Consider the following 27,198-nt stretch of genomic DNA (forward strand, 5'->3'; position numbering starts at 1 on the left):
ATCACACCACTGTAAAACTGGAGGCTAAGGACAAGTATCATTTCATCCTTTCTATTATTTGCTGAAATAAGAGTCCAGTGTGAAAGAAAGTACTGAAATCTAGTTTATTTTGTTATGGAATGTTTGGATTCAGCAGCATTGCTCAATATTAATGACAACCAAATGGCTAAATCCCTGCAAACTGGGATACAATTTTGCTCTTAGGGATCCAGCAAACAAGCTTACACCACTGAATTATCTTAATTCTAAAGTAGCCTTCCAGCAGCACCACCGGCCAAATCATGTTTTGGGTTATTTTGCAGTATCTGGAATTTTGAGGCTCTTCCAGGCACAGACAGACACAACGCAGAACTGAATTGGCCAAACATGTGAAGATTTGAGGTATAAAAGGTTTAACAGATGCTCATGTTCTATGTTCTTCTGTTGCAATAATATAAGTACAGACAGCACCCAGAGCAATGCAGAAAGGAAAATATTGGATGTAGGAGGGACAGAAAGAAATAGATATAATACTGTGCTGTAGTAAACTTTGAAAAAGGCAACTGTTGAGCAGATGTTCTGGGCATGGGCACTAGGGAAGGTTAATAAAAAGACGATTTCACTGGTCTAGTGAGGAAAAGTGACTTATTTTAATCTAAAATAAAACCTTTCAGTTTTTCCACAGAAATAAAATCTCTGAAACCAAAAAGCAAGACTGATAGTGATTTCAAATCAAACTAAACACCTGTTCAACCAGGTATTTTGGAAACGGGAAGCAACAAGTAGTTCCATTTTCGAAGCTTTTGAAAGGAAATATTTCTTTAGAAATTTTTTTTCCCTAGTCTAAATAGCTAGACACGTTCAAAATAAAGCTGCTATAGATCCTGCTGACCTAGAGAAAAGTGTCACCAACGCTATTTTAGCCACCTCTGTTCACAGGAAACTCGCTCCTAAGGGAGCTCATATCATTTGAGTTTGCTCCATGGAGCACGATCCCTGGGACTAAATATCTTTTGTTTTCCCTATCTGAATTGCTTTCATGTGCATGAACCGCTCCATATTACGAGCCCTTTCTTCCTGCTCTTTCATATTCCTTTCCCTGACTGCAGAATAGCCAGAGCTGAGATATAGCTATCTTGCAAAATCCTCATTACATTACAAACTGGATGTTATCTAACTCCTATTCTCCTGGCATCAGGAAAGCAATGTGTGCACACAACACCACATAAATATATAGCAGGATAATGCGTGTCTTGGCATGGCACTTACCCAACCTTGATTACCTGGTGCAAAGAGCACAGGGACGTTTTTGGCATCGGCAGTGCTGAAAAGAGGGTCAGCCTGCTGCTTTTCATGATAATCCTTCTTATCTCTAAGTTATTGCTTCAGGGTCTGCATGGGGACATGAGGCAGGGAAACCTCTTCAGTCCCTTGGCGGTCCTTTGGTAACAGAGATGGATTCTGCTGTCCTCTACCCCGAGCAAGGGTGGCTAATTCTGACTTATCTTCCATGCTGTAGTGATCGACCACATGAATGAATGAATGACTCCTCTAGCTGTTCCTCCAAAAGACTCTGGATCTGCATGTGCCTTTCTGTGTTTTACATGTTCCTTCAGCAGCAAAGCACAGACTTCATCTTTGTCAGTCCTGATAGCTGCCCTTCCTACATTTTTGCATCCTTTTAGATTGCAGTTCTTAGCCATGATACAAATTTTGTTCGTGTTGCAAGTAAGTCCAAGCTTGCCATTAGGTTTTCAATCACTAGAAAGCCCTAATATGGATAATACAGTACAGGTTTGTCTTGAAATGGCAAGATGAATCTTTCCTTATTTCTCTCGACCTGGTTTCTTAATGTTTGTTACTTATTCATTATGACTCCTTGACTACAAAGAGTACATCAAAGCTGAACATTTCTCTTTAATCAGGCCACCACAACATTATCACTCTGATCATAAGACTTCAGCTTTCAAATTTTCATCTTGGTCCTGTTCTTAGGCTGTGTCCCATCATTTAAAATAGTATTCTAAGGCTGGAAAAATGACCTCTTCTTTTTCAAGGTGAAACTTTTCTTAAGATTATCCAAGGACTTTATAGGTGTATGCCAATAACAACATAGATTTTTATATAGATTGGATCTTATTCACAATAATAATACGAAGTTTGTATAGCCAAAAATCCTTTCAAAGATTTCTTATAGCAGCAAGTTATTTTGGCTCTGATTTCATGAGTAATGGGAGTCTGTCTCTTTGCAAAGTGCTCTGGAAATAGTCATCAAACTGTCTCCTTTCCCAAGAGAAAAGTACTGATGTGTGATCATATTTGTGTGTGTGTGGAGGCTGGAGACATGGGAAGAGATTCAGCCTTTTTGTAAGATAGCTAAGATGCATATGCTAGCTAAAATAAGGTGGTTTTGTGGATTTTTGTTTTTTTTAATCTTTTCTTTTCCTGCCAGACCAAGTAGGAACTAGAACTGCTGAGAAGCAACATTAAGATAAGAGAATAAAACCAAGCCACCAGTCTTTTCTTCTGGTCTAAGTAAAATGAACATGACAGTTGAGTCAGGCTATCCAAGCCCCTTTACACTGTCAGCGAGAACCTTAGACAAAGTTATACATCTACACAGAAGAAACCTTGGTAAAAGGAAGAAGAGAAATACACTGGGGAAGATGTACTGCCTGTCCCTGTTGTTGTCCCCGAAGCGTAGCCTTGGCCAGTAGCAAGAAACTATGAGACACTTCGGCAATGCAATAGAAGGTCAAAGAAAATAGGGCAGAAAAAGACCAGGGAAGGTCACATAATCCATCAGTGTTCAACAGCAAACACCAGGGCCTGTACAGAATCCCATTTTCTGCAAGTAGGGTGAGATTTGTGAACTTCAGAGATGTTACTGTTGCTTTCTCTGCACTCTTAGCAGAGTGTATTGGTTTGCTACTAAACTTGTCTTTCTGAACAGCTCACAAAAATTTCCGATAAAGCTTGCAAATTCCTTTGCTCAAAGCCTTGAGCGCTGCCCAAAAGGAGTATGCGCAGGGTCCCTTTGAGGATGGTGCTCCGAACAGGGCCCCGTTGTTCGTGAACAAGGTGGGGCTTGTTCGCGCTGTTGTCTGTTTGGGGCTTGGCAGGTAGGTTGCATGCTTGATTTACGTTCTGTCTGTTAACAACTTGCCTCTGAGTATTTGGAATCGGTATAAAGTGAATGTAGTGAGATACCATATGTTAATTCCAGTATGTGTTTTGGCTGATAAAAGTGAAAAGTGTAAGCTCTTTGTGAGATTATTACATATAAATGTGTTAAGGCAATTGTACGGGCAGTCTAGCAAAGCAGTAGCATTACCCATTAAGATTTTATCGAAGTAATGCAAATGTTATTAAAGAGGAAAAAATAAACAGAAGGTTGGGTAGCAAGATCAAACTATCTAGAAATCCAATCTCTGATCCTGCAAAGATTTTGAATGTTAAACTTTTTAATAAGGCTAAGAGATATTTAGTGTATGGCTGGTACATCAGAATTGCTATTTACTCTCTTGCTTAAGCAGATGTGTATATTCTACCACTACACGTATTTCTCAGGAAAATATAAGTGGCAAAGGAAAGGATGAGGTTCCTTGATGCTGTTCTCTTGATGCTTGATACAATCAAATAACCTCCAAATTTCCTGACGGAAAGACTGAAATTATTGAAGAACAAGATTGACTGAAATAAATGACAGTATTTTAAAATGTTAGCTAATATTGATGTTTCAGAGAAAAAATACTCCAAGAACCCTGCCCTGAAGAGTTGATTGATACGGCTGCCACAGGAGCCTGTGTGACACTGGATAAGTCACTTCAGCCATGTCAGAGGTGATCATTACTTTTATGTTACTCATTTTCTGGGTGCCTGACTGATGACTCTGATATGCAGAAATATGAGGCACTTGAAACTTCACTGTTACTGAAATCTTGATGTTTGAACTGGCTGCAGGCTTTCTGATGAAAAATTTTTCTGTTCGAAAATGTTGACTTGCCACAACTGAGATCTTCACAGAACTGTATTTTAACATTGAAGTTATAGTTATGTGATATATATATATAAATAAATATATATATATATATATATATAAAGGATGGAATTTCTGGAGGGGAAAGAAAGAGAAAAAGGGGGGGAGCTCTTCACTTTGGAATAATCAAAGCACAGTAAAGGCTGCAAAAATGAGAGACTCTGCATCTGCTCTGAGTCAACCCGAGCAAAACTTCCCAAATTAATGCTGTTATGTCCTGGGCTGATGCCTGTTACAGCATTGGCGGGGGAAGGAGGAGAGAATCTTTCTACATTTCCCTCTTTCTAAAAGCTTTTACAAAACACTTCAAAGGCTTTGGTTTCATTCCAGTGTGAAAGAGTGAAGAAATGTCTCTGTTTCTGTGGCAGGGGAGAGCGGCTGCTCTCTGGGTCCACTGGAGCAGCTCCTCTGGGCTCAGAAATGAGACACCCTGGTGTGCAGGAATACTTTTTGCCTCCTTTCCCTGTCTCTAAAATCATTAACATGTTGGCCTGTAAATGCTAGTGATGTGAGGCTATACCACACCTAGTGCCTTTTTAGTCACCAGACCGGTAACCCTGTCAAAGAAGGAAATGTGTTGGTGTGGTGCAATTTGTTCTCAGTAAATTCATGCTGGCTTTTTCCCATCACCTTATTTTGCTCTTTTCCGAGGCAGGATTTAATATTCCTAACCCATCCACAGGAGGGGTTCACCTATCCCCTTCTTAACACCAAGCGAAGGGGATTTTGTGGACACCAATCTCTGGACAACCTGTCCAGCTGCTTAACTCTTGTATAGATAGGAAGTGTCTAGCCAACGCGTCCGCTACAAATTTGGCTGATCTCTTTCTTCCTGCGCTGTCAGCGGATACGGAGAATAATTGACTGCTGCTTTCTTTCCATCAGTCTTCCATGTATTAGAAGACTAAACGCATTCCCTTTCAGTCCTCTTTTCTCTATGCTAAATAAGCCTGTTTCTTTTAACTTCTCCTCATAGATCTCATTTCCAGGCCTCTTGTCAGCTTCGTTGCTCTTTTTTGAACTGTCTCCAATTTGTCCATCTTTATTTTAGTCTGATGATCAAAATTAGACATAGTACTCCAGCTGTGGCCTCTCAAGTCCAAGCATGCAGGTCTAATGAGTTGTTATGCTTTTATACATACTATCATCCTCAAGAACAAATTTGATTCTTGTTAATTTTTCTTAATAACTTGACAAGCACTGAAAGTGGTCTGGCAGGTTTTTAAAACCCCAAGTAATCTTTCTGACACTTCTTGGAGTTAAGTACTAAATTTCTGCTTCTGTGTTTGTCTTCCTTGGGATCTCACAGGTTTTCCACAAATTCTTGAAGATGATTTTTAATGATTCAGATAATGGTTTGGCTACTCCCCTATTACTCATGGTGGATTCATCAGTTACTGCCAACCTGGATATACCCCTTCTTTAACTGTCTCTTTTCTTCTCCCTTGTGTTCCTCTCGCTTTCTTAAAATGAACTGCATTGTGTGTCTGATCATAATTAACTTCCTCTGTGAAGACTGAAGCAACAAAACCTTTGAATGTGCCTGTATTTCCCTGTGTCGCTTTAGCTGCTCTCCTTCTCTGCTAATGGACCTGCACTGCTTTCCTTTGCCTTGATAACATTAATAATATTTGCCCTTCACCTCACAAAGGCTGTGAAAGTAAATTAATGAATGTGTACGAAGCACCCAATTACTATAATAAAGAATACCAGGAAAAAGCCTATTGGGAAATGAACAGTACTTTGTGGCATGTGCGTGTTAAAGCCAGGTGCTCACAAATAAGAATAACACAAAATACTGACTTACTTCTCTGCAACTGAGTGCCAGCTCTTGCGTGCGCTGAAGGCAGTGAGGGTCCTCTAGCAAACTGGTGCGTGATCGTGCAGTAAGGACTGGATTATAACTCGTGTGCACAAGGGAGCAAATTAAGACAGCACAAGCAACCTTAGCTCTGGGGTTTCTTGGTCTATGAGTGCTCTGTGTTACGACTCTGGGTGCGGATGTGGAAGCTGAAATATCAGCGCTGCCTCAGATGCTTGGCAGTGTCTCATCAACACCCCGGCACTGAGTGCTTCCTGGCCTCCAAAAAAGTTAGATCTTTCAATCTTGCCTGTGTTTGTAGCCAGCATCCTGATACTTTGCCCCTTGTTTTTTGTAGTTTTTTTATCCATAGACGGAGAGAAAAATGTGTTCTTAGTGGTTAAATAAGTTAGTAAGAATTTCTAACACCCTCCTCCCTAGGGTATGATGGCTGCATAGGTCGTACCAGGCCATCTCACTGACTTCTGGAAACATTTGGAGATGGTAGTTGCCCTGCATGACTCATTGAGTGTACACAATGATATAAATTATGAGTGGAAATTATTTTGAAGTGGACTCAGGCCTCAAACTGAAATGGCACCATCAAGATGACTGGCAAAAAATGATCTTTGCAAGCTTTCCATTTTCCCAACTCATTTGCTTGAGATTACTGGGGACCAAAGGCCAGTTTGACATGATGTGACCCACAGCAACCCCTGCTGCAAACTGCAGAAGTTTCTAATGAGTTTTTATGGATTGTTTTGTCCTTGGAGAGCATTACTGTGCTGATACTCTGGCTGCCGTATGACTTGTACAACTTGCTGTTTCACGCCTTGTATCTAGCATCCTTTTACCCAGAGGGAACAATTTAAAGTAGACTGTGTTGGCTTCATACCAGCCAAGTTTCCCTACAACAATGATATATTTACCTGGTGGCTTACAGCAAAATTAACATATCCTTTTTTGCTAAAAAAGTGCAAATCACTAGAGTGGGTCCAGAACTGACCCTGGTTTTCTCCCAAATCATTTTTTTTCTCCTGTTGTCCAGTCTGGCTGCTGAGGATTTTACTCACCTGCTGTCATCTGACCTCTCTGCCCAAGAGTGTAAAATTAATTATACAAGCCTTTCTGCAGCTGGGTTCACTTAACAGCATGTCCATTCCAGCACTAGTTAGCCCAGCTTTGCACCAGTACTACCAGGAAACGTCTAAATAAGAGGTATAAAAATTTTGCACTCTGCCTGCTATAGGAATCGGCTCATTGCACATCCTCTTCTTGTCCTATACGTATAGCCTTTTGTCTCCTGTGTCCTTTCAACTTAATTTTAGTTTGCCCTCTACTTTCACCTCCATTACTGTGTTATACATGGGCAGTTGACTATGTGACTTAATCATAGCAGCCTTGTCCTGCTGTTTTACTTCAATCATCTCCCACCTCTCTCCACTGGGCTGACAAAGATACTTTCTCCTGCCCCACAGAAAACACGATCTAAAACAATATGATAGTGTTAGAGTTCTGCATGCATAATTTCAACAGCGTTCCATGTAACCAGTCACCTGGCTTCTCTTTTTAATGAAATTGCCCTTGTTATCAGCCTGTTTTCATTCAGACAAAAGGATTGCTCACAGCATGAGTCATACCAGACATTTCAGTAGCTCTGTCAGGAAGTCAGTAGTGATAATAAAAAGGGGTCCATCCAGACAAATCTTTGGAAATGTAATATTTAAGAGCTGTGATACTGCTGATAGCTTTCAGTCATTTTGCAGAACACTTTAAAAAAACAACAACACCCTCCCTACAAAACACTCCCAAAGCAATATCTTGTTCATTAATACTTTTGTACTGTTTTCTGCAGTGTTTGGTTGCATCCATTATATAACTCAAAGATTTCCCACCTTTTTTTTTTTTTTTTAAGTCTTCTACTTTAGGAACTTTCTTCCTGGGAAGAACAGCTAAAAACTCGGCAAGGTAAGTGAAGCTGGCTAACTTTGTGAGGCCAGAAACGAACCCCCTGCCGTAGCTGCAGGGTGTTAGTGCAGAAGCATCTTGCGCCTGCTTCTGCCTTCCTCTAGCTGGGTGAGCGCTGCTGCCTGCACAAGTAAAGGTGCTTTCTAGCCTTGTCCCCTCTTGTCTAAATGACAAAGGGATCATTACAACACACATGCAAGTGTGCACTGAAATCATCCATTGTTTTTTTTTCCTTTGTGTTTCTCTTCCGATGAGAATATTTTTTGCAAAGTCAACTGGCAATATCTACATCACTGTGAAGCTTTTCTGGCACTGCATTGGCTGATTGATGGCTGTGAAAATGCAGCATATTTCATTTTCTTTTTCTAGACATGAAGCCAGCTGCTAATGGTTTTCATGGGGTGAGGCTGGCAGCTGCAAGATCAGGTCTCAAGGCTCCTAAATGTATGTTTGCAGGAATGCCACCTGGGTTTTTGGCTGCTCCATTGCTGGTCGTTACTGCTCGTAAGAAGTAATCTAGGCGAAATGGAGGCTGTGCATGTCTGTAAATTCTAGAGCTTGATCTGGGAAACTGCAATTGTTAGTGTCAGGTGGAAGTGATCTAAGTGATGTTGAAATCTTTCTATATGCAATTAGGACTTCACTAGTCTGCTTCCAAAAACATGTTCAAGTCCTATGATTTAACAGTTGAAATTTCGTTTTATTCATCTGCCTCCTCAAATCAAATACATTAACTAACACATAAATATTACCCTCTTCATGTTAATTGTGAGTGCTTGCCGCAGGCTAAAATAAAGTGTGAACTCCAGCGCATCATTAGGCTGAATGAGAGCAGGGCTGTGGCTCTCAGCAGACACGGGCAGCAATAAGCAGTTTTCTCTTACAGGTCCTGACTAAAATCTGTGCCTAAATATTTGTGCATTTGATAGTATAAAATGGCCATTTGATTCCAACGTGTGTGTCTTCTGCCCAGCTTCCCTGGCTTTCATAGTCAGCTGGGCAGGGAGGCTGTGGAGGCCCCTCAGGGCCACATGGGCTGTCTTCATCAAACAAGATAGCCAGTACCTCTTCAGCTCCTTCTCTTTCCATAAAAGCCCTCTGCGACTGTAAAGAATGAGACTTGGTCCCATCTGTACATGTAGACGGCACATCCTTCTAAGGGGTAGAGGCAGGAAAAGCACAGGTAGGTACGAATGGGCTTTGGTGGTGCTGCGCTTTAGTCTCTGGGCTGACTTTTTACAAATCGGGCTGGATGCCTTATCTCTCCTGGAGAAAGAAAGAATCACCAGGATGCTTGGAAAAAAAAGACAGAGCTGTGAAAAGCTTTGCCATCAGTTTTGTAAGCTGCTTTGAAACAGGAACCATGGCAATCTGCGTTTGCATTTCCATTTTTGGAGTGTTTCACAAGGACGTAAATGGGAAAGAGAAGGGCAAAAGTGATCGGTTGTGTGGGAATTTCTGAGAGTGGCAAGCGAACTTCATAATTCTACAACTCATGCAAGTAAAAATTTTGCAGTGTTGGCCATCATATCCTACACACATCCTCACAGATGTGGAGAAAAATCCGCATCTACCAAAAACTGAACAATTTTAAACAGGAGAAACAGATTCCATAAACGGAAATACTGTAAATCAGAACCTTCCTTCCAGGTATGAAAGTATGGTTTTTGCTTGATTTCTAATCCATATGATCAACAAAAAACATTCATAACTGTTAAGAGGTTGAAAAGTAGGCCTACAGTTTACATCCCTTTCTCCCGTGAGACCCCACAGGTCAAATCCCCCCTCATCAGCGTGTGCCACAGAGGCTTTAGATAAGCAACTGGGGAAGAATAGCTGAACGGTGCAGGCTATTATCTCAAAAGAGTGATATTTACTGGATTTCTGCTTTTTACCTTTCTAGCTGACTCACAGAATTTCTTTTATTGCTGCGCATTTGTTTGTCTCCTTTCTCTAGCAAACACCATTGAACTGGCTGTGCACAGGTCTTATACACTTTTATCTAGAATTATCACCAAAAACCTTTTCAAGACCTGTTCACATGCAAATGAGACTTGCAGATTCTCGGGCACTGCAGTCCGTTAGTAATCCTGAGAATTAACAATAGAACTGCGTCAATAAGAGAAGGGAAAAGACTATATACTATCTGATCACAGGGTGACTGTTCCCCCTGTGAAGTGAAAAGGTACTTTCAGTGCTAAAAATACAGCACAGCAACAGTTAAATTAACGCTGTTGTATAGACCTCAGATTTGTGGAAGCAGAGGGAATGACTGTTAGGATAATCAGGGGAATGAAGAGCTTGCTTTATAAGTAGAGATTAAAATTAATTTGCTTAGCCTAGCAAAAGGGGGGCTGAGGAGTCATTTCATGTTGCCTCTGCAACATCAAGGAGGGAAGAAACTGTAAGCTAAAGGATAATGTTGTCATGAGAACGTCGGCAATGGGAACAACATCAATGAACAAACTTAGGGTGGAAAATAGGAAATTTGTATCTACTGGAAGGCAAAGATCTCGATCACTTGAAGAAACAGGAAATTGAGTTCTAGGATGGATTTGATCAGCTTCCGAAAGGAGTTAGATGACGTGACTGCCTCTAATAGCAAGGCACTTGGGCTGACCAAGAGCAATGACGTGGTTCATGCAGTTAAGGGCTTTTAAAATATATTTGAAGATACCAAAGATGCCTCCAGTGATGTTGGCTGGGGTCAGAGAGTTTCAGCAGAATGTTCCCTTTCTCTCTTGGATGTAAGACCAGACAGCTTTCCAGAGACTGAAAATGAATATGATGTATGGAATCACACACCTGGGTTATGTGGGTATATTTGAAGAAAGGAAACTGTATTTGCACGTTATTGCAGCTATTGAAGCAGCGAAGCTGGAAGATTCTGGTTCAGGGGATCAGAGAGGTCTGAAAGTTTTGGAATGAGAGCCTAGCCCTTACCCACCACAGGTTTGATTTAATAGCTAAAGGACACGTTGTTTATCGTATTTTACTTTTTTGATAAATTTTTTAAAAACTATTATGTTTTGTTATTTTATCATCAGTCATTGAATTATTGCTGGGATTTTTTTTTATATGCTCACCATCTTATCATAAATATCCTGGAACATAAAAATGTCTGATCTGTAGACTCTCACTATGAATAAATTAAACAGGATTTATGAGACTTATGATCTGTTCTTCCCCTGTTCTTTGGAGGGTTTTGTGAATGTCTAATGAAACCTCTTATTTCTTATTATGGAATTTTATTGCTACCATGTAACTGGGTTAATATAAGAAGTATAAATAGGGATATGTATTTTCCTGTGAGATGTTTTAGTATGGAGAACAGCATCTGAAGTTCAAAAAATATGAACTAAAGTACAGACTGTATTTCTTTCTCTGTAAATTGAAAGAAAAAACATTTCAAGTGCTGAAAAAAGTGATGGAGCGTGTGGGAGTTGTTCCCCTAAAGAGGCAACGAAAAAGATTTCTGAAGACAGGAGTTAGCTAGCATTCTGTTGCTTGGTCATCCTTTTTTTAAGCCATCTTGCTCTACTCTTTGATTACATCTTAGCAAACATCCTGAAATGCTGCAGTGTTTCCCAATGTCTCCTGATCGCCTCCACAAACTTTTCTGAAGGGAAGGAAAGGGCATAGAAAGCAAGAGAAGATGGAAATGTCTAATAACAAGGATATTTTGCCTTCTCATAGCTCTTCTTTTTGGTCCACAAGAACCTGGCTGATATTAATTCATGTAGATTGTGCCCCAGGCAGTAACCGTAATCCCCATTTACATGCAAAAAAATGGAGACATATTGATTAAGTGCTTCCCTGAGTGCCGGAGAGCAGGAGAGTTGCGAATACAAGCTGAATCCCCTGACTTGACTTTCTCCTAAGCATGAGCAAAAAAAGAAAAAAAAGAAAGAAAGAAAAAATCCTTGTTCTTTCCTAAGCCGCCTTCTCATCCTTTACATTCTTCAGAGTATTTTAACAGCATTTTCTATAGGAATGGGGTGGGGATAAGTTCACAGGCAGGGTAACTCGAAGCTCAGAATTTTGGAGTAGTAGTTCATTGCTCTCTGCACAGTGCTATGAGTGATGATCTTTTAGTGTCTTTTTAGAGTTCACGGAACATGTCAGACCCATTTTCCTCTGGCCCTAAATCTAAGATCTTAACAGGTGTTCTAAATTCAATGGGCAATTTATTTAAAAGGTTAAAATCACACTAGTCTGGAACAAAACTGTAATTTCCCATTGTTTATCACTGTTCAAGCCATCTTTGCTGCTCTGTGATGTCAGAAAGCGAGCGAGGGGGTTATTGTTGTATTACATTTCACTGCAAAATTCAGTCAGATTAATGACTTGAGGGTCACTTGAGATTTATATAATTTATATTGATGACTTACTGTTTAAAGTGTTTTACCAAATCAGGAAATAAATTGCAGGTTTTATAAAAATATCATAATTAAAAATTGACTTGTACTAAGTGTTGGCTTCAGGAATGTACATGAAGTTCAAGTATGATGGATTGTTTTGCTCAATGAAAGCTATAAAAAAAAAAGAAGATGCGATGATAAAAAGCATTTTTTAAGTAGCTACATTATCAATCTTCATATTGAGCCAAATTCTGCTTGCATTTCTTCTGTATTTTATAGAGTTGGGTCTGACCAGTTGTGGAAGGAGAGCAATATTTGTATTATCCTGAATAAATATTATGATATTTAAAATCAAAACATGTTCTTGAATTAAGTACAAAACTTGAGAAGCCAGAAATCAAAAACACTCGTTTTAGTTATTTCTTTAATATGACTTAGTCACTCCAGAATTTAGCAGACTGTCATAAATTTTTCTGCTATAGAAAGAAAAAAGGAAATCCTTTCCTCACATTAGCAATCCAAATATTTAGATGATGAATAGTATTTTTGCAGTAATTTGATTTGGGAGAAACAATGAAAAAATATGCAACAGGAACCCATGGCAAGTTAGGCTGGTTGCAATGTTCTTTAATTAAAAATAGGTTTGAGGGAAGCTGTTGAAATGAAAAAAATGAGCCACACTGCTCTTTATATCACTGGTATGTTCCCAGGGAGAATCAGTGGAGCTGGGCAGGACCAGTGGCCTTCAGTGTAACATCGTCCTGCAAGATCCATAACATGAGATCCACACCTAAGAGACTAGACAGGGTCTTCTGTTTTGTTTGGTACCAGACTAAAACTTAATTGTTTGAGCAGGATGCTGAGATGTGCAACATGACGGCTAAAAATTTAAAGTTCTACCCTGTGGTGACAATAGAAGGTGAAGCAAGAAGTGCGTTCCTACCTCTTTTCCCAGGAAAAAGGGTGCTAGGGGGAGGCAAAACGTCCAACCAGAGCCCAGAAAAAGCCTGAGCAGGGGCTGGAGGTGGAAATAGCGGATGGCTGGGGCAACCCTGGGCAGGGAAGGAGGGAAGCAGAGCCCCGGGAGGGCGAAGGACGGCCCCAAAACGGCTTGCTAACGCTCGTCTTCCGGTTACGGTTACTGAAGATGGGGCAACAGATGTGGTGGGCAGATGTGAAGCGCGTCCTTGGGCCGTCTCGCTTGTATGGGAGAGACCGCGCGGCTCCAGGAGCAGAGCTGGCTGGCGGCTTGCTCTTTCAGCCCCCGCCTTTGCTGTGACGCGATGGCGTGCGCGCGGCAAGCGGCGCTCGCTCGTGATGAAGTCACGTGGTCAGCCAGGAGCACCTTGCAGTCATGCAATACAACGGCCGCGCGAGCACGGGGAAAGACGCCTTTCTGATGCCCTGTCGTGAAACGGCTTTGAGGTAAATCTTGATCTGTATGCCAGATAGCTGTAATCAGAAAAATGAAATTCTCCTTGATGGCTACTTTCTCCGCAGGGTTGAAGCCCAGCCCGTGTTTACGTTGACATCTCACCCCGCCGAGACCCCACAAAGTGGAAATTCTGAGAAAAACCGGAACAGGATGGGAGTTTCTGTGAATAACGCTGCGAGTACAAGGCAAAAAGAAGAGCGCTCTGGTAAGGCATGTAAAGCTTTTAATGGACGTTCACGTAAACGTAAGCGAAGCGTTAAGGCCCACAGACAGGTTTTACCCAGCGGCTGCCCTGTGAAAGCCTTTCCGCGAGGTGACGCTTTTGTAGTCGGCTTCGCTGCTCCTCCGCGGCTTCGCCGGGTTTCGCACGAGCACGCACGCACTGATAAGGTTTCTGGGCCTTTATTTCCTGCTTCCCCGAACCATGCGCTAGTGGCAAAATGATTATCGATAACATCTTCCAGATGCGTGATCCAGGTTCCAGAAATAAATAACTTGCTGGTTTCCCTTTTGAACTCGCTCACAGGGTTGCTAGGGGTCACCAGAAAGAAGCAGAACTTGCTGTTTAATCTGGAATGGTTCTACATTTATCCGGTGTTTCTCAGCTGGTCTATTATCTTGTTTTCAAGAAACAAGACAGATTGTTTTTCTACAGATGGGCAGGTATTTCCTACTAATGAAAATGGTATTACAGAAGGCCCATGTTAAAAAAGAGGCTTCATGCAATTTCCCTCTCGCATAATCGCATGGTAATACTGAACAGACTCTGTGATTTGAATTTTTACTCCAAGCTTTATTCTTTATCAAAGGGTGTTTGAAGGGAGGGACAGCTTGCTCAGGAGCAATGTAAAATATTTTGATATAATTTGAGAAACAAGAAGAAAAGGACTACAGGTAGCATTGGTGAACAGTGGGCATTTAAGGATTAATTTGCCTCAGTGCTACTGCATTGCTCTATATCCTGTGCTATTTATTCTTAGAGCTGAGCAAAAGTACATTTTTCCTGTGAATACTCAGTCAGTGGTCGGTTTGACTTTAATGAAAGCCAAGAACAAGTTTGGAAAAAAGGTTATTTACCAAAATACATCTATTTGGGTATTTTTCCCGTGGTTTGTTGCCTCTCCCAGGAGGGGTCAATGCTGTGTTTCGAAGCCGTGAGAGCAACGACCTGCCTGGGCTCAGTGAAGCTGCGAGCTCGTTCCTGGCCTGTGCACGTAAGTGCGTTTTCTTCCATGCTTTGTCTCGTCCTCTTTCAGCCTAAGCAGAAGTGACATTGGTTCCCCACCACCACCTCCAAATGTATATATTTTATACCTCGGGAAAACCTCGGGAAATAGAACCGCCCCTCGTATTGATTTTGCTTTTATATAATGCCTTTTCCCCAAATGGCTGCCAGAATGAGCTTTTAAAATCAAAACTGTATAGAACAATAATTTCTACAAAAGCAGAGCAACAGGGCAGCAGCTTAACAGTGCACTTTAGCGCTCGACAGCACTTTAGGGATCGCAGGCGGTTTTAGGGAGAAGGAGTAATCCCGAGGCCATGAGCACGCCGCCCGAGCGCAGCGCGCGGGGAGGCGATGCAGAAATGATCGGGGACGTCTGCGCAAGCCTTTCCCCAGCCCTCGAAGATAAAACATGCCCCTTCTCCGAAACTCTGCCTCTCCCTGATGCCGCCTCCCCTTCTCTCCTGCCCGCTGCAGGAGGCTAAGGAGCATATCGATATCCTTAATTGCAATGCCTGTAATTCCGATGGTAAAATTACGATTTTTGTAAAACATGGATTAGGTTATGTTTATCTTAATGCAAAATACCCAGTTCCCCAATGCCCTCTCTTAATCACAAAACGATAGAGAATAGAGGATATTCCATGGATTTTTTTCCGGAAAAGGACTGTTGATTAAAAAAAAGGCTGAAAATCAGTGTGCTAGAACATTGCTTCATAAGCACAAATAAGAATAAATCACTCATTTCCGCATTGTTGGTGACTCACAAACAAGTATCATTACCAATATTGAAACTTACTGCCCCTTTTATTTAGCCTGTTCATTCTTCTAAAAAATATATGCTTGGGTTAGAGCTGGCCAGGAATTTTAAATGCTGATTTTTTTTTTCTAAATGCCATTAAGGAAACTTTTGATAGAAATGTGCAAGTTTTGAGAACTTTTTTGGCACATCTTAGGAAGAGAGGCTTTTTGGAGACTCATGCACATGGGCATATGGTTTTGACCAAAACCACGTATCGATCGATCTATTGAATGATCGATCTATCCACCTATCTGCCTTTAGTCTCTGTATTAGAAATGATTTTTTTTTTGGATATATAACAAAATGAACATTATACCAGAGAAGGAATGAGCCTGCTGTGCATTGGAGTTCTTGGCACCTTTGCAGTAAACAAAGACATGGGAGACTGACACCGCAGCCCCTTTGCTAAGATGTATTTAATTGCTAATACAGAGTGAAGCAGCTCAAAGAAGAGCACTAAAGATATCCTGCCCCGGCGTAATCGATAGCCCCATTCTGAGGGCACTTGTCTGTGACAGAGGAGATTGATTCAGCTCCTGCATCCCCAAACAGAGCATCTTTCCTGTCTGAAGTGATTAACAGATTATCAGGCTATCAGTTAGCACTTTGGGCTTTTCCCAGTTTTGTCTCAGCGGGCAAGTAAATTTTCAAGTCGTTCTTAAATTGTTAAAGCAATGAGATAGAAACAAGCTTTGTGTTTGGATCAGCAGCAGTCACTGAAGCTGAAGGAGGGTTAGCTTTGGGAAGTCCTGTGGTCTATAGACTGTTGTGCAGATGATCACAGTGCAAAGTCGGGCTATAACAGCTGTGAGTCTGATTAAATTCGGAGGCAAAAATCCAGTTTAATGGCTGGATTGGTACTGTGTGTTTTATTTGACCTGCGTCGTTTTTCTTGTAGCATTTCTACAGCACTAATGTTAATTAATGTTAATTAACTAAATAATTACATGCAACAACAATAACAGTAGTGGCAAAAACAGTGTTTCCTAGGCTTGCGTACACACGTGGCCATCTGTGCTGCCTTTTGCAGGACTGCCACGTGTTTTGGTTTTATGTTCAGGGCTAGTCTCATCGAAAGCAACATAAGCATTAACATATGTGGAGGTTGTCAGGCTCATACCTTATCCCCGTGTGCTGACCAGCTGCAGGGTTTTAAATCTGAGGCTGGAAGAGTCTTCAGAAGACCTATGCTTAACTCCCGAGGAGGGATTTCTTAGCAAACGTGGTTAAAAGAAGCCATAATAAAGTTCCCTGCTTCAAGGGTCATAAAATAAAATAAAAAAACAGACTTGAGAAGATAGCTTCTTTTCAGCTGACCTTTGCATATGCAAATGCTGCACCTAGTGTCTCTGCCTTCAACCTTTCGGAGCTATAACGAGGCTCCCTCAAACGCAGGTCTTTGACCTCGTGAGAGCTCCTGCCCCAGCATGGTCCTGAGCTAGAGGAAGCCAACCAGGCCTGGCCTCCAGGGCTCCCTCGTCCCTCGGTCCTTGCCGGCGCCTCCGGAGGGTGCTTGGTATTCTCCGGAGGCAACCTCAGCCCGCAGACAGGAGATGAAGTTGTTTTGAAACAGCAGATGAACATTGTCAGAAGTGTATTAATGAGAGCAAGTGTCTACACGCCCATGCGAGGAGTACACGTAATAACCAACAGAATGAGAAATGTTAACGGGTAACGGACATTATGAAGTAGCGGGAATAACTGGCTGATTTTCAAAACTAGGATGTCAATTACTGGGGAAATGTGAAAAAGGAAGAAGTAGTGGAGGAATGAGGGTGGGTAGAAGATTTATGATTTATGTCAAAGCTATTTGTGTTGCAAGGCAACAATAATGTCAAGAGGAGAAAACAGTCGTAAAGTTTCTTTGGGAGATATATAGCTCATGCGGGATCGTAGTCTGCAACTTGAATCCACGTATCCTGAAGTACATCTGTATCCTTATGCCTAATGCCCTCATGCAAGTGCGTACTAGGGACAGGGATTGAGTTGAATTTCAGCTCTCTGCATCCAAGACTAAGTGCTTCCGCGTGCCCGTAGTCTTTGACCTCTTGTCTGGAACGATATCTTAAGGATATATAAAGCCTTAGGACCTGCAGGGTGTATTGCAGCAGGTGGTCTCCCCTGGTCCTGCGCTCGGAGATAACTGCAATATCCGCAGAGCTGGGGCTCGCGCGCTGCCCCGACCTGCCAGGCAGCGCCGCTGCAGCTGGACCAAGCCCAGCTATTAGAGGATACAGCAAATGCATCCCGTACTCCAAACCGGGAATGCTATTTGAAACGGGAGGATCCCTATGTTAAACAGTTAAGAGTGAGATTTTCAAAGGATGTTATAGGAAAAGGAGCTCAAACGCTTCGGGAATGTTATGGGATGTGGGTGGATAACTCCCATGGGTGCTTATAAGACTTTTTATTGGAGGAAAAATGAACTTTGGGGGTGATTACAGGCTAGTTAAATTACAAGGATAGCTTTCTTTTACCTTCATTTTTATGCTGCTTTGTATGCATTCAGAAAATGAAATTTCCACATATTTTAGCACTTGAAAGATGAATTGCAAGTACATTAGGGTAGGAAATAAATAGCCTCTTCTTCATTTTGCTTTTACTCCTTGCAAAAGAGAAACAAGTATTAATTAGATTTCATCCTGTTTATGTCTTTGTTGCCAGCTCTAATCTTAACATCTAATAAAAGAACAGAACAAATGGCTCTATGAATTTTTTTCTCTAACCCATTAAGAACAGAGCTGATGATAAGGTAGCCCCAGTGAATCCAAGTATCTATGCTGTACTGAGGGAGTTTGAGTCACAGTCAACTAATTTTATAGCATAGCCATAGTTGATGATAAAGCAAATAATTGGACGAAAGGGACAAAGAATACTATTAAAAATAATCTCTGAAAGATGTTTGCGAGTCTGCCTGTTCCAGTAGCTGGACTAAATCAACAAATAAGATATCTAACTAATGCAGTGAAGTCTCATAATGCTACTACAAAAGGAGAGATTCTTTTAGCCAGAAATTTTTAATTATTGAGTTATGAATAACAGTGTTAGTTTAACTATTCACTTAGTTTAACTAGTCACTTCCTCTTCATATAGTTCCCTTTCACCCCCTTTCCTCTTCATATAGTTCTGTAGAAAGTCAATGAGATAAAATTCCATGGAAAGTTCAATTTTGCATGACAGCAAAGTATGATTTTAAGCTGAGATGAGAAACAAGCAGGAGCTGACATAATGAAGGATCCTTTCTCTAAAGGACTGGTATATTTTCAGATCCCAAGTCATTGGGATCTGAAGTCATCTTCAAATTTACCATTAACGTTCATTTTAGTTCTATTAACTGTGGAACTTTGGAGAACCATTCCCCCAAATTCATGTAATCGTCTAGATGCTGTCTGCAGACCTTTGATATCTGAAAATAGTGAACACAAGCTAAATGCAACATTATCAGCCATTTAAAAAATGAAGAGAAAGCAAGAGTGTGACTCTGGCGCAGGAAATGTTATGCCATTTCTTATCAGCATAAGAAAGAGGGAAGGCTGTGGTACCTACCAGCTCATGGAACGTGCAAGAGCTACTGAGCTGATGAGGCATTAGTGAGACACTACATGAGGGACCATTTACTGAAACTGTCAACACACAGAGCTGTCGAGGGACAATGGAGTTGTAAAATGCTCCAGCTACCACGGGAGATACATTACATTATTGTGGTATGCAGATAAATTGCTATCCGGCTCATGGAAGCTGCTTTGTGAACAAAATAGGGGAATAAGATAAACTCGCTTTCAATCGATGAATTAATGTAAAACCAGCAAAAGGAGTGGAGCAGACTACTACGATCCCTCAAATATATCAGGCAATCAATTTTTTTCCTTTCAAAATGTAGAATATTCCCATGTGGCTCCCAGTGGATGCCATGCAGAGTGAATACAGCAATCAAAGTAATAGACGTCAGAATAATCAAAGTAATATGTGTCAGAAAGAAGCAAGTGAGTACATACATTCATTAAGTAAATCTCCTAAGAGCTTAGCACACAAAGCTCTTTCCAGAAAAGCTGTACAAACAATTCCATGCATTAGCACATGGTTTTACTGGTGTTTCAAAGTCAGATGAAAAATATTTCGGATTTCACGAAAACTATAAATAGCCTCTAGTTAGGACAAAACACACAGTGTAGCAGCCACAATGAAGTTGATAAAGGTCATAACTGAAGTTAAACTGAACTACTTCAAACTAAAACTTAATAAGCATATAACAAGTAATGTATGCCGTCAACTGAATGTTAATGTTAATACTCATTTTTACAGTGGACTGGGCATCAGCAACAGTCAGCACTAAACCTCTACCTGTGAGGTGGCAAGACAGAGACTTTATCCATGAGCAAAGTAGCCAAAAAGGCAGAACAAAACCCCAGGAATGTCCAAAGATACAAACTTGTAGACAAAATTTGACAAATCTGTAGTCAGACTGCCTTGAGAAAATTTACCAACAAATTCTTTATTTAAAGAAATACAGACCAAATCCATCCAAAAACCATTAAATGCCACTTCTCACAATACTCTCAGGATTTTGAAGAAGCAAGCCAGGCCACAAAAACATTGAGGGAAAGGTATTGGAAAGAAAGAGTCGATTCCAAAGCCAGCTAACGTGAGCAGGAATGTTTTATTAGGCTACAGATGTGGTCTAAAAAGAAGTAGGAGAAACAGGAAAAGAAGTTCAGTCTCTAATGAAGTCAGTGCAGGAATGACCTGTATTGGTATGATAAAGTACATAGAGCATTTTGGAAATGACTAGATCCTTTTCTGATTGAAATCAAAGGCGATTTGGGGGAAACTTCAAGTTTTGGCCAGCTGAAAAATGTCAAGCTGTTTAAAGCCCACTGGCATTATTTAGTGTCTGCCTGAGTTTGGGTGTGTGGCCATTTGACTTTAGAGTCTATGAGCAAGATGACAAAAGGTTCGACATTTCATTACGCTCTTATTTCCTGCACTGGTTTGGTTTCGGTTATGAGTTGTGCTGTGGTTACTGGGGCTGGGGGTGCTCGTGAGGCCTCAGCACGCGTCTCAGCTCTGCTGGAGGATTTTGGTGTGACCTTGAGCTGGCCACTTTACGTCTCTATCCCGTCTGTAAACTAGAATGATGATGTTTCCTCTCCACTGCAATTTGTCATGTCAATTTAGGAACAAACACTGATTTGTCTTGAGTACCTGCAACTCCTATTGATTGCAAAGGAAGTTAGATGTATACAATACCTCTTAGGATTTGGCATTTGGAGACAAAATGACTTTGAGGAACTGGGCTATTAAAGCAAACATTTTGGCAACAAATGTCCTATACTGTTATGAACGGTGTCTAATAAAGTGATCCTCAACTTTAGTATAGGACAGAGTAATAAATAGCTGTTAAGAAGTTTAAACAACGTACACATTTGCGTTCAATGGGACATAGGCAAACCCTGAGAGATGCAGCAGAAAGGGAGCCCTCTTGTACCAAACATATTTTGTAAGCCTGTATAACCTTGCAAATAATGATTAAATGTCATCAGAATGTTGAAAGGCAAATGAGTGAGCTAAAAATTATTTGCCTACCAAATTTCAAAGCCCTGGAATTCAGTAGTGACATACTAATGCTGCTCAAAAATGTCAGAAACACATTACAAGGTAAAGGAGGTACCCCTCATCCCCAGACTGTAACAACTCCACCACTTATAAGTTCCTTATAAAGGAATTATTTCTGCAGCAAAGATGACCCTGTTGTTTTTCAGATAAAAAGGAGAAGAATGGAAGAGTTATCAGCAAACAGAAATCACTGTACAACCCTAGCTGCTGGCTTTGCTTCAACTGTATATGATCAGATAAGATCAAATTTCACTCTTAGTCTGAACAATGCAAGCTGGATTAATTCCAGTCGATGAAGCCAATGGAGTTACATTGTGTTGACAAAAACTTAAATAAGAAAGAAAGAAAAAATGTTAACCCGTAAACAACATTTGATTATTAAAAGCAGCATCAGAAGAGCAATATGCTGTAAAGATTGTTTGTCTGTCTTTGGCAATTGTTAGTGTTTATTTGCCATGGCCAGAGTGTCTAGGTCTTCCTTCTGTAAGAAAGCACTCTGTACGGTACTTTTTGCGTGCACGGTGCTATAAACGTCTGTTGTGCTTTCCACAGCAGTGAAGACACGGAGCCAGAATAATCCCCAATGTAATTGCTAAAATTGCTGGAATGTCCTGGGCCAAAACACAGTCACGGCCCAAGAGCTTGATCCCTGCAAGCTGTTACCAGGCTGAAGGGCTGGGGACCACGCGGCCAGGCTGGCCGGGAAACATTTTTTTGACTCATGCAGATTTTTGCTTAAAGCATGGAAAGTTCACAGCCCGTTGGCATTTTTGCTTAGATGGTGGAAGCTCAAAAACGAGATCCCGGGTTGCGTATGAGTAGTACGCAATGCAGATTGCATACTCCTTGGCTTTGTATTCACTCCCCTAGGGAAAGCAAGACTAGGGGTTGTAAAATTACAAGAGATGCTGAATAGTCTTTATCATGCTAGATTATTCTCATTTACTTTCCTAAATCAGATCATCCAGATCTTTGGGAAGTCCAGAATTTTTTTTCCACTGACTGTGGGATTCCCCAGGCACCCGACCTTCCCAGGCCTCTCTCTCCTCCTCTTTCTTCACTTCAGCATACACTGGCATTTGTCTTAAGTGTTTCAGAGTTGAGGAAAATCCACAGGAGTGAAGTTGCAAACAGTTATTTGTGTCTGATTTCACTGTATACCTAGCACCTTGCAGCAGAGGTCCGTTGGATTTCAGGAGCTTCCAGGGAAGGCTGGTAGCTCTGCATGAAGCTCACATTAAAATTCAAACTTTTTCGACGGTATGTTACAAACAGGCTCCGGGGGGAAGGGGAGCAATTCCATCCTGGTGATGAAGTTACAGGCAACCATCTATTTTAAGATAAATACTTCTGTCTAGAATACATCTATAAAAAAGCTATTGTCTTTTTCTTGTGATTGACTTATTTACAGAATTTCACGGGAGAAGAGTCTGACAAGCTCTGTGTTGTGTCAGCCCTCCCACATGTATGATTCACTGAGTTGCTTTTGTGTCTGACGCCTTACTTAATCTTCTACCAGGGAGCAGCTACGGGCACTACTGGTAACCCTTTCATGCTTCCCAGTCACAAGAAATGATGTAAAACCCCCAAATAAAGAGAATAACTGCAGACACTGGGAGCTTCATTCCCTAAAATAAGACTGCAGAAGAGGATAAGGGAAGTTCTTCCTTGCTCTTTAAAGGACTTTTCCACCTCCTTCTCCTTAATGAGGCATCTGCAAAAAGCTGTTTGGTCAGACGTTCCTTATTCACAGATAAATTCTTGTGGGATTCGTAGATTTGTTATACTCAGAGCATAAAAGTAAACAGCATATGGCTTTTTTAATATCCTTATAATGTCACATCGCAATCTGTCAGAATGTAAACTTTTTTAAGCCGTTTCCTTTATTTGGGGTTTACACTATTAAAAAAAAGCAAGTCTTAAGAATCCTTCTGAATTACCTAAGAGACAGCAAGCCAGTTCTTAATCCTTGGTCTGTATTCCCAGTTTAGTAAATATGTCTTTGCATATTACCTTCAGTAATGAAAATACAGTGGAAAAACAGTTACTTTGTTACTAGGAGTTAAAAGGTCATTTCCCCTTGATGAAAAGCTTGTTCTATCAGATAAGTAGCTGCTACACTCCATAAAACTGGCAACCCTTCAAAAGGTTTTAGAAATTAAAGGCATAGTTTGAAGATAAAGAGGATAAGGTCATTTGCCTTGTGTTTAGTCCTGCAAACCTTTCTGGGTGACCCTTTGATATTCAAATGAAGAGTGCTTTAAATTGTTTTATCTTCAGACAGCTAATGAGTGCTGGCTGACAATCCCTTAAAACTAGTTGAAATTCTGCCGTAATTAAATTTTGTAAAATATTGCAACAGATTTCCATTAAGGGGGAGTGCCACCAAATAGTTTACCTAGGCTATAACCATAATCACTCACAGTGCTACCTTTTGGTCCTGTGGCTTTTCCCATTATTTTTTACCCTGCTTTTATTAGCTGAATAATGTCTAACATGATTTCTAGTGTATCCCTGCAGTGGATTAATAAAGCTCTATAAACAAACTACATATGTAAAATCTATGTCCTCTTAGAATCCTGTGCTAGAGTGGAACAAGACTTGCATTTAATATGTACGCTAGTAGAAAAATTACTCTTGAACCTTTTACTGCCAGAGACTATATAACTGTATTATTATATGCGTAATTAACTGATCTATAACATTGCTCTAATGTATGGTGTATATGTCTTTTCTTAGAGGAATAGATTCTTATTTTAAAGCTTTTTCTTCTTTTACGGTTTGTTTCATATATTCCATTTATAGGAAAATGTTACGAATATTCCTTAAATCACTTGCAATTTTCTTGTAGGAAGTAAGAATCTTCAGAGGTTTGCAATTTCTCTAGCTAAATAAGAAAGAAAAGTCAAGCAAAATCCTCTAATGGACATAGTAAGCATTGTGTCCTGCAAGCGTGGTGGGTTATCACTGTGAGCTTTTACGTTACCTTATAAGTTGTTTATTTTAACCTTACTTCTATTCTATTTTGCATACCCTTTCTAATAACAGCCCTCTGTTACTCTAAGCCACATTCAAAAGTGAATGAAAACAAGATCATCTCAGTTTAAAATGCACATGAACTCTATCCCCCAGGGACTATCAAATAATTAAAAGGTACAAAATCCTTACCTAGTGGAGCAGACTCTGTGCTAATGGGCAACACGGGGATCCAGCAGAGGAAGGCAACAAGCTGGAGATGCTGGTGGGAAGGTGAGGGCTGCTGCATGTTGTCCAAGAGAGGCTTTATCCATACATCTGCAGTTCCTTAGAAGTTAACTTTTGAAGTACTAAACTTTGCAGGAAAAGACATCAGCCTGGCTGCCTGTTTCGATTTTTTTTTTTTTCCCCTTTTCAGTCAGTCCCTTCAGTCCCCTGGAGAGGACTTAACGTGTCATTAATCCCCAGCTTTCCAAGAGGAAAGCCCTCCGGCTACTCACTCACCCCCCAGGCACACACAGATGAGCCGGGAGCACGTGTTCCCGCAGCTGCTTGCACTGCAGCTGCCGGGGTTCGCACACCCGCAACAGGCGCACGCACACACGCACACCGGGCGAGAACAGCACGTACAGCCGCTCTCAGGGGTAGGAGGTCATCCCGCAGAAATCAGGATTGTGACCCAAACGCTTTAAAGCAGAAAACGCTAACTTCACATTGTTGCAGTCATAGCTGGCATCAGGTTTATATAAGAAGAGGTTAAAAATATTAAAACATACGCATGCAAGTTTTTGGTTTTTCACTTCAAATTCCTGGTTTTACCGTTACGCCAAGCTCTTACAGAACTGCTCTGCGCGGCCCAAACAGCGGTTCTGAAGGTTTGTGTCGTTGTCTGCTGGTCTCTGCGGTAGCATTTGGACTGCCAAACCGTTGTGAAAAATGAGATGTATTTTCAGCAGGTTGGTTTATCAGCAGTAATAACATACATGGAAAAAAGACACAAATAGTATTGAAAGAATTTAATCATTCATGTTTCTGAAACACATTTTTCCAAAGTTTTATCACATTTGAAAGTGCCATGTTGATATGGCACAGTTCATTTGTACTACTTCTATTCAGTGTGAACAACATTTATTGTCAGCTTAATGGGTAATATGAAGAATTTACTATGAAATCTCATGCTATGCTCTCATATTAATGGCATTTTATTTAGAATATATTGTATCCCCACCCTCTGTTTCGTGTTTTCCATACCTGCCACTACTTCTTTTCTTTGAGTTGTCAAGTTTGATTATTTTGTGTCTGCTTGTTTAAGTGAAGATACTGTGAACTATCTGAAAACACAAAACCATGGAAGTCTGTAAACATTCCATTCAAATCAGGCTAATCACTGTGAGGAGTATGCTGTTTAAAAGCATAAACAAAGCTATTAAAAACATTTTCCCATACAGCCGAGGAGTTTCAAATACATTCATTCAGCTTAACTAAATCCCTGAAGAAGTTTTACGACTGGATTTGTTGGGAGCAACATAGGTTGTTTCAGAAGAAACTCTTAAATTTTTTTTTTTTAATTTTAGATTTTGATATTGCAAAATCACTGCTTATAACAGTCCCATTGGATTAGCCATTTCATAGGCCTGATCTATAGCCCTTTGACTCCTTGGAAGTCTTTCCACTGGTTTTACTGACCTTTGCATTATATTCCCTGAAGTTCAGAAAAGTCCAAACACTTTCTTTCTGATTTTTTTTCTAAGAGTTTGTCATCCATTTCTTGAGTACAAATGCATGACAAATTACAAAATTCCATTTTATTTGAAACAGGGCAGAAATTTTTCCTTTACATAGCTTTCTCAGGTGATGCTTGAACTTATATACAGCAGTTTCTGCCTACTCACAAGAGCGCAGTCTTATCTGACTAAAAGGCATCACTCTAACATTTAACTTCATGGGTTCATGAAAAAGACTGAAATCCATTGTGGGCTGGGATTTATCCTTCTAGGGAAAGCCTGGCAACCAAAAGCAACAGAGCAAGAGAGCTTTCTGCAATCAGTCCATGCATAATTGGTCTTTTGGATATGGAAAGCAAAATTAACCAGGCCAGAAATCTTATGCCAAAATTATTCAGGACCCCTACAACTGGAGAAAAGGGATGCTTTTGTTGGTGTGCTTATCCCCTTTCCTTTTTTCTTCTTCGGCAGGTTTTAATCAAGGGGTGTCCTTGAAGGTGGTTACTACTGGTAAAGATGAAATGAAGCTTCCCATTGCTTCCTGCAGCTCTGAAGGACAAATGAACTCAAGGTTAGCTAGACAGCGAGATGCAGGTATTCCCCATCTCCCAGTCTCCCAGCCCAAGACAAGGCTTCAACCTTACAGTAGGCAGAAAAATAGTGAACAACACCATCTCCCTTCCCCCCAAATATTAATCCAAAAAACGTGGGAAATTAAAACCATGGAGAACATGCATAAAAATATTGCAAAATATTCTCACAGTCTCCACACCATTAACCTCAGTAAGAGGGAAAGCTAAAACTCCCCAGAAAGTTACTGTAGTCGAGTGTGGATAGCGAATATTTGAAGCAATTACCTTCCCCGTCTATACAGAAGATGTACACGGCACTGCAGGCTTGCACCAGGCTGTCTCCTGTGACACTAATTTTGAGTAGTAGGAATGAACATGGGGAGTTAAAAACAAGCCAAAAGTCACAGCTGGGAACTGGCAGCAGCATTTCAGACTAGTACTTAGGCCAAAAATTGTTTGACGGATACGCATGTTCGGTGTTCACATCTCTTCACTGTACTTTGTGGGAAAGAGACTGTTTGCCTGAAACAGCCCACCCTGCAAATTAATGTTATCCTGCCGGGAAACTGCGAGATGATTTCTGCTGGCTCAGTGACGGAGAGGACTGGACGACCCACGTGGATGTAGAAGAGGTAGGAGGAAGTCTATGAAAGGGTTATTAAGAGCAATGATGCTTGGGGAGAAGGCTTTCTGAAACTTCTTG

The 27,198-nt window shown here is 40.8% G+C and overlaps 1 protein-coding gene across 1 annotated transcript in view; it reads right to left on the reverse strand.

Moving 5' to 3' along the window:
- The window catches only part of LOC106498452 (von Willebrand factor D and EGF domain-containing protein-like), a 189,550-nt gene extending 164,940 nt beyond the window's left edge, over nucleotides 1-24,610 (reverse strand). Inside the window, exon 1 of the mRNA XM_013959682.2 lies at nucleotides 24,392-24,610. Within this exon, the coding sequence (XP_013815136.2) occupies nucleotides 24,392-24,488 (97 nt within the window). The 5' untranslated portion in view covers nucleotides 24,489-24,610. The remainder of the gene's footprint in view (nucleotides 1-24,391) is intronic.
- Nucleotides 24,611-27,198: the final 2,588 nt, after the last annotated feature.

The sequence above is a fragment of the Apteryx mantelli genome, chromosome 6, assembly GCF_036417845.1.
Source record: "Apteryx mantelli isolate bAptMan1 chromosome 6, bAptMan1.hap1, whole genome shotgun sequence".
NCBI lineage: Eukaryota > Metazoa > Chordata > Aves > Apterygiformes > Apterygidae > Apteryx > Apteryx mantelli.